We start from the raw sequence: 8,221 nt of genomic DNA, 5'->3' as shown, positions 1-8,221 counted from the left end.
GTCAGTCTTAGAACCACGACAGCGGGCGAGGGTTGCTGTTGGATGAGGGGAGGCCAATGTGCCACCGACCAGCGAGCCAGGGGAAGAAGAAGGCAAGCGTGCACGTGACCGTCGCGTGTCCGCGCCGACGCAAATCCGACTAAAAAATGGGCCGAAAATGGATCACCCGTAGACGAAAACCGGACGCCGTTTGAGTCGGCGCATTGGACCGCCTTTTGTGTCCGCGCCGATTCAAACGGACGGCGACGGACGAAATCTGTCGCCCTTTGAAGTTGCTCTTGTGTCCTCTTGAAGTGCATGCGGCCACAAGCTGCAGACATTTCCCGATCCGACATCCGGCATGGCAGCCACTAGAGTATAGAGGGGACTAGCTTGGCCCGTGACAGCGTGCAGACAGTGCCCATCTGTCACTCAGATTTTTTTTTTTTGAAAAATATCTGTCACTCAGATTCGCTGCCTCAAATAGATGGGGAGAAGGAAGGAAGTAAGAAAAAAACCTACCCCAGATTTCAAAAACAAGCTTTCCGCGTTCGACGGTGCGTGCAGACATAAACATTCCATTTCGATGCGCGCACGAATTCCAAAACTCAAATCTTTCCATGCACCCAAGGCCACGTCTACGTGCACCACAGGAAAGGGCAACAAACCCATAGATTCCACTGCTAATGCTAAGACGATCGCTGCAAACGCCTGGATCACGAATCCATCGACAACTCGATCTTACCCTCACATCACATGCACACCTCCCCTGACCCGCCCAGTCGCTCTCCTAATAATTCTCTCTTCGTTCATTCACGAGCCTTCTCCGTCGCTAATCCGCCGCGGCAAGAGAGTCGCCTCGTGATCGATTCGTCGGTCGGTGGTATAAAGGCGCCGGAGGAAAGGTGGCTTCACTTTCCCTTTCCTTCTCTGTGTGGAAGATGCTGCTCTTGTGCAAGAGCTCCGTGCTCGCCGTCCTGCTCCTCCACGCTCTCTCGCTGCCCGCCTCGGCGCTCGCCGTCGGGCTCGCGCGGCGCCACCGGCGCGACGTTTTGCCCGGCCCCAAGGGCTGCGACGTCTTCAGCGGCAGCTGGGTCCGTGACGACGGCTCCGCGGAGGCGGCCTACACCGGGTACAAGTGCCCGGTCATCGACGCGGAGTTCAACTGCCAGCTCTACGGCCGCCCGGACTCCGACTACCTCCGGTATCGCTGGAAGCCGGCCAGCTGCGAGCTACCCAGGTACGCGCGTACGTACGTCACTGTACATAAACTGCGCCATGGGCGTACATGACATGCATGCTGCAGAGATGTGGTAGTACGTCTTGGTGACATGAGTAGCGCTGTACGTAGGTTTGACGGCGCGGACTTTTTGACGCGGATGAAGGGGAAGACGGTGATGTTCGTGGGGGACTCGCTGGGCCGTAATCAGTGGGAGTCGCTCGTCTGCCTGCTGCACGCCGCCGCGCCGCAGTCGCCGTCGCAGCTCGTCTCCGCCGCCCCTCTCTACACCTACAGGTTCATGGTACGTGTGCGATCCATGCATGTACATGCGCTCGATACCATGACATGTTATTCTTCTTGTTGGGGAAATTGGCAACTGCAGCGGTCTTACTAGTAGTAATTCCTAATTCGACATGTACCGGCCGGCAGGAGTACGAGCTGGTGGTGTCTTTCTATCGCGCGCCGTACCTGGTGGACATCGACGTGGTGCAGGGGAAACGGGTCCTGATGCTCGACGACATCGCCGAGAACGCCCAGGCGTGGCGCGGTGCCGACGTGCTGTCCTTCAACTCCGGCCACTGGTGGACGCACACCGGCGCGCTCCAGGGGTACGTACGCCCGCCCAGTTTCTTTCTCTCCAGTTTAGCTTGGTTTACCGAGTGCACAAGCTAAAATTGACACCATCGTGTGTGTGCAGGTGGGATTACATGGGGGAGGGCGGGCGGTACTCAGAGGACATGGATCGGATGGTGGCGTTCCAGCGCGGGATGACCACATGGGCCAACTGGGTGGACCTCAACGTCGACCCGGCCAAGACCCGTGTCTTCTTCCAGTCCATGTCCCCCACCCACTACAGGTACTAACTTAACTCCTCTGCACCCATCTCAGTAATCACACATGGCTCACACCCTGTATTACACTGTACTAGTTTTTCTTAAGAATAATTACAGTTTTAACGCGACTTTCTTGTCTGGCTTGGGCTCGAGCAGCTCCAAGGAGTGGCCCAACCCAGTGTCCAAGAACTGCTACGGGGAGACGGTCCCATTGACTGGGCTCAACTCCACAGCGCAGCCGATGAGCCAGGAGCAGGTGACGAAAACGGTGCTGCAGACCATGAAATGCCCGGTCCGTTTGCTCGACATCACGGCGCTGTCGGCGCTGCGGAAGGACGCGCACCCGTCGGTTTACAGCGGCGACTTCTCGCCGGCCCAGCGCGGCAACCCCGCCGGCTCCGCCGACTGCAGCCACTGGTGCCTCCCGGGCCTACCGGACACCTGGAACCAGCTCTTCTACACCTTGCTCTTCTACCAATAGCACCCGTACTGGACTGTTGCTGCATTTCGCCAGCTGCTGCAGATGCAGTGTTGGTATTAATTATTTCCATCTGATTTTCGCTGTGGATGTATGTCCATACCCTGCTACAAAGGACTCACAATATTATTGGTACGAAATCAAAACTATAGATGTTATTGAGTAAATTGCAGTTTTATGTCAAATCATACATGTCATGATAACATATAGACATTACACCCTTATATCCATAGACCGCAATCCAACATGCATCTCGAAAATGTCCACAAGCTTTCTCCGAAGAAATTGCCCCGAGTGGTTTCTAACTTGCACTTCCTCCGTCCTCAAGTTGGAATAAAGTTGAGACACTTATTTTGGGACAGAGGGACTACATAACTAACTTTGCACAAATAAGGGATTTGTTAGTCAAAGTTTGATGGGGGAAATATTTTGCACACAGGAAAATCTATCCAAAGAACCACTTTAGGTCTAAATCTATAAAGATCACTAGTAAAACTAAAGATCTCCTTTTTAGGGGAAGCACTAAAGATCTACTAATAACGAATCAACCACTTCGGCAAGCAAGCTCGAGTTTGACGAAGGAGTCGAACCTGTATACGAATTTTTTAATAAATATTTTCATTATTTTGGGAAACAGCAAAACTATGATCATAATAAAAAATTGGTTTTCTAATTGATTTTCTAAAAATTATTTAATTTTTTATAAATACAAGATAGAAAAAAGAACTGAAAGAAAAGAACTAAAATGACCAAAAAAGGAAAATAAAAATAAAAATAAAAAGGGGAAGAACATTCTTAAAATACATGGTTACATCTTTTTGAAATATTCAAAGAACATTTTTAAGCACATGACGAGCGTTTTAAATACACCCATCACATTATTTGAAATACACGCTCACAACTTTTAAATGCATGTTGAATGTTTTGTATACATGATGAAAAATATATTCAATGCAGTATGCATGTTTAATCAAACACAATGACCTGTTTAGAATGATGATTATTTTTAAAATAAGTGAACATTATAGAAACACTTTGCACATTATATAATACATGATTACAAAATAAAACAAAATAGAAAAGGAAGTAGTAAAAAATGAATTAAGATAAAACATAGAACTGAAAAATATTTTTTTACTCATTTTACAAAAATCTTCATGTAATTAAATAGAAAAGAGAAACATTAAAATAGCATAAAAACATAAAAAGAAAAAGAAAAAATGTAATAAAAGAAACAAAATGATAAAAAGAAAAAAATGCTGAAAGAAACAGGAAGAAATAAAACCCATGCCGAAAATCAGATTAGAAAACAAATATTTTGCTAGGAATCGCTCCTGTTCTTCTGGACTCCAGTTCTTATTTGGTGCCTATATTGCCACTTGTAAGTTATTCGGTACGCGGTGCACAAGTTCCCCGTCGGTCGATTTATGTGAGTAGGCCCATTTAGCTTTACTAGCACATATGCGCGTGCGTTGTAATGGGGGAGATAATTGACGTGTCCACTGAATATTTGTCAACACAGCCCAACAACATTCGAATTGTGCTTGGCCACGGCAGAGAGGCGCACACCGAGGTATAGCAGAAACTCATATCAGTAGTACATTAAGAAGCAAGCTACACATACAATGCTTTTGGTGTGACTTTTGTACTACTAGTCTGATCTTAAAGAGCATATTTAAAAAAAATCATACCAATGCATTATTTGTAAGTTGAAGCAATGTTTGGAATTTGCACCAAGTCGTGGGAAAAATCAATAGAAGGATTCTATAAATGTGTTTTAAGTCATCTCTGCATACGCTGAAGATTAATAAAAAAAATCTCACACCTTTATTCTCTCCTTTCTTCATTACTCCTATATGCCCATTGAAACAAATCATTCATGCTCCCTCCGATCCATATATATAGGCCCTCCTAATGTACTTAATAATTAATATATATAAAGGTTATATTGTGTGTTAGCATTTTTCAAAATACACTATAGAAATTAATTAGGTTGATCAAGGTTATGCCGTAAGCAGAATTTAAACTGGTTCATAGGAAGAAATAATAGCATAGTTAGAAACTACGCATTTTTCTGATCAAATTACATATATGAATTATTTTAATTCAAGTTATGGTTCCAAAGTTATAGCACGATCATGCTTAACATATTCTCTGTAAATAATAGAAGTCAGGAACCTAAACCGGGTGAAAACAGGGCGAACTGGGCAATATTACACTCCAGCTGAACGCCAAATACTAATCAGCGTCCAGTCGCGTAAGATAGCACATACCGCAATTGGTCTGAAGCCCAACAGAGAAATGGCATTTAATGTTGGACCGCGGATTACTTAAAGAAAAACTCAGATGACAGCAGACAGGCAGAAATCTCCGTACTTTATTAATAGGTATAGATTCGAGCAAAGGTTCAGTTTTGATTTTGGGAAGCTTCCAGAAGCTTCTAGGATGGTTTTGGGAAGCTTCTGGAACATTCTTTTCCTTTCTTTGCTGTTTTTAAATGGTTTTTGTTCTTTTGTTGGGTTCATTTATTTATCTTCTTATTTTTTAACTTGTGAAATTTTATTGTCAAATTCGTGTAAATTTTCAAATTCATAATTTTTCCCAAATTTGTGAACTTTTTTCAAATTCTTGAGTTTTCTCCAAGCTAAAAAATGATTTTTTAATTGGTGATATTTTTTATTTTCCAAATTTTGTTAAAATATTCAATTCATGTTCCAAAAAACGTAACGACTTTTTTCTAGGAGTTGTTTTGGTTCTTCAGTGCTAACACGACCATAAAAACTGAGGGAGCGGACACAAAAAATAAGAGGGAGGCAACTAGCGCTAACGACCCAAGCGGGAGTGTTGCTTCGTGGCCCACAAGATACTCCCTCCTTCCCAAAATGTAAGGCGCGGTTTGACTTTTTTGGTCTTCGTTACGGAACTTTGACTATGATTTTCATGTATTCTATGTCTATAAAATTAGTATACATACATATGAAATAAAATTGTTCTGCAAGACAAATACGATGATGCCATTTATACATGTTCAATCCATATACATTGATATATATTAGTGGTCAAAGTCGTGCATCAAAGACCGTAAAAAGTCAATCGCGCCTTATATTTTGGGAAGGAGGGAGTACCGAATAGGAAACTCTTAAAAAAAAGATACCGAATAGGAGCACTTCTTTTATTTTTATTTTATTTTTTTTACGGGGAAAGGAGCACTTCTTCTATGCACATGAGGCACGATTCTAAAAGCACACACATGGGGCACTTGCACGCCCAAATGCTATTCTGAATTTCTGATGAGTTTTCTAATGCATTTAGTTTGGCAAATGTGAAATACACATGTTTTTGTTCTTTTTTCCTTTTTGTATTTCACTCGGTTTTTCCTGTGTTTATTTATTATTATTATTATTTTCCTAATTTGGGAATGTTTATCAAATTTGAAACTATTTTTTTCAAATTAGTGAACTTTTTTCAGTTTTTGTAAAAAATTCCAATTCCCAATTTTTCCTAGTTTATGAAATATTTTTGAATTCATCGACATTTATTTATTTATTTTTGAACATTCTTTAAATTATGATTTTTTTTTCAAAGATAACAATACCTGTTTTTTCTAGCAGCTTGTCGGATTTCGAGTTCCGCAAACTCTTGAGAGGTTCGAACTCTGGGGTGCGTGCGGAGATTTTGACCTGTCGAGCCTGCCTACTCGCTAATCTCACAGCCTATCACATCGAGCTCGAAGGGAAAGGAAGACACGGCAGTTTACCCAGGTTCGGGCCACCTTGCGGTGTAAAACCCTACTCCTGCTTTGTGGTGGATTTGCCTCGAGGGGCTGAGGAAGAACTAGTATAGTGGGGAACAGCCTCAGAAGGCGTGTTCTTGAGCTCAAGCAAGCTGGCGAGGTAGTGAGGGTGAAATGGATTCAATCGACTTGATCTACTTGATCTCTTGATCTCCCCCTCCTTGGTGGTGGCTAGGTCCTATTTATAGTGGCCTTGGTCCTCCTCCCAAATGTAGGCGGGAAGGGATCCCACAACGGCCAAATTTGAAGGGAGACAACAAGTACGTCCTATCCTGACTAAAGTGGTCTTCGCCTGCAAAAGCCTCTGGTCGTGATGGTGCGGTGGGCTCGGCAATGACCTCCGTCCTGCCGTCCAGGCGGTCTTGGTCTTGTTCCACCAGAATGGAAACCTTTGCTTGATTCCTCCGGACTCTGCGCCTGCTGCCTGCCTCCTTTGCACCGAAGAAGAAACTGGTACTCTGCGCCCGCTGGTGCCCGCCTGGCCTTGGTCATCATGGCTTACGTCAGCCGAACCTCGCGAGGTGCACCTTGCATAGAATCTCCGCTCCTTGGGAGCCAGCCTGAGGGGGCCGATCCCCTTGAAGATCTTGGTTTGTCTGCCTCGCAAGGCTTGGCCCCTCGCGAGGGTCTTGAGTTGTTGATGCTGAAACTGGGCCATACCAGGCCGTTGATGAAGCCACGCCGTGGGCCGCAGGCAGGCAAGTCTGGATACCACCGTATCCAGAACACCGATAGTAGCCCCCGGCCCAAGGCGCGCTCGGACTTGGCTTCTGGGTGAAGCCAAAGGGCAAGTGCGGAGCGCCGCGGGCCCTAACCGCCTGTGGCCTTGGACGACGCGTGGCTATTGATGGGACGTGGGCATCTCCACTTCCCCATGCTGCCTTGAAATCCTTCCGACTCGACGAGTCGATACTGCATGCAGAAAAACATCATTACGCGAGGTCGTGGAGGCCGGCGGTTGGCCCCCCTCCGGCTATAAACGAGGGGAGGGGCGGAGCCCCCCTCACTCATCTCCTTCTTGATCTTCTCGCTGCTCGTCCCTCCTTCTTCTCCACCTTGCCATAGCATCCATGGTGCCGATCAAGAGGTTATCTATGGCAGAAAAGGGAAAAGACCCTTTGGAGGGGCCTAAACCACTTCCTCTAAAGAAACGGTTATGCCGTCCCTGTAACATCGACGTGAGGCAGGAGGTGACCAGGCCTTGGCAAGCATGGTCTCCACCCGACTTCCCTCTTCCCTTGTACGCCGGCGCGCAGGACGACAATGCGCGCCGCCGAGCGGTCCCAAGTGGCAGTAGGCAAGCCGAAGCCGTGCTGCCAGCAGGGCCGCGGACCCACGCCGAGGGCAGCTCGCGTGAGTTTGTGGTGTGGGCAGCGATGCCGCCCGGCTCATGGATCCGGTTCCCGAGGTTTTTCACCGAAGAGATACCGCCGAGGGGGCCGCTCGAGCTTTGGCTACAACACGCTGGGTGCTGCAGCCTGGCCACCAGGGCTGAGGTCGAGGTGGTGCCTCCCGGTGACATCTTCATGACCCACGGGTGGGGCGTGGTCGCCCGTGCCTGCCGTGCAGAGGGGCCCCTCACAATCCACTTTGAGTATGACGGCACCTCCACTCTATTCTTCAAGGTCTTCGACGAGGGGGCGGTGGCTGGACTCCTGCCACGGAGAAAGCAGCTCGTGGGACGCAATCGTGGGTGCTAGGCCCGCCTCCGACCCCACCGGCATCTCCGCCAGCAGCAGCAATGACTCCTGGGGTTCCAGCGACTCTCCTGAGCCCAGCGATTCTCCGGAGTCCAGTGACGACAGCTACGTGCCGCCAAGCTCCCGCCGCGCCCGAAGCGCGGTAGCAGCAGCCGCTCGGCGTCGTCGGTGACGCGCGCCGGCCTGGTTCCTTGAAGCCTTTCTTCTTTTGTTTCC

At 47.4% G+C, this 8,221-nt stretch overlaps 1 protein-coding gene across 1 annotated transcript; it reads left to right on the top strand.

Annotated features, from left to right (window-relative positions):
• Positions 1–643: 643 nt before the first annotated feature.
• Positions 644–2,658, top strand: LOC119290621 (protein PMR5-like). The gene is made up of 5 exons (XM_037569235.1): positions 644–1,219; positions 1,331–1,502; positions 1,631–1,809; positions 1,899–2,057; positions 2,191–2,658. The coding sequence occupies exons 1-5, from the start codon at positions 921–923 to the stop codon at positions 2,513–2,515; spliced, it is 1,134 nt and encodes a 377-aa protein (XP_037425132.1). The 5' UTR covers positions 644–920; the 3' UTR covers positions 2,516–2,658.
• Positions 2,659–8,221: the final 5,563 nt, after the last annotated feature.

The sequence above is a fragment of the Triticum dicoccoides genome, chromosome 4B (genome assembly GCF_002162155.2).
Source record: "Triticum dicoccoides isolate Atlit2015 ecotype Zavitan chromosome 4B, WEW_v2.0, whole genome shotgun sequence".
Lineage (NCBI taxonomy): Eukaryota > Viridiplantae > Streptophyta > Magnoliopsida > Poales > Poaceae > Triticum > Triticum dicoccoides.
This window is presented reverse-complemented; position numbering and strand designations above follow the sequence as displayed.

What these genes read in the sequence shown, in the direction of transcription:
- LOC119290621 (XM_037569235.1), top strand. Translation starts at nt 921, where the DNA reads ATGCTGCTCTTGTGCAAGAGCTCCGTGCTCGCCGTCCTGCTCCTCCAC. An exon ending in TCTACACCTACAGGTTCATG is followed by an intron (nt 1,503 to 1,630) that starts GTACGTGTGCGA and finishes ACCGGCCGGCAG; the next exon opens with GAGTACGAGCTGGTGGTGTC. An exon ending in ATGTCCCCCACCCACTACAG is followed by an intron (nt 2,058 to 2,190) that starts GTACTAACTTAA and finishes GGGCTCGAGCAG; the next exon opens with CTCCAAGGAGTGGCCCAACC.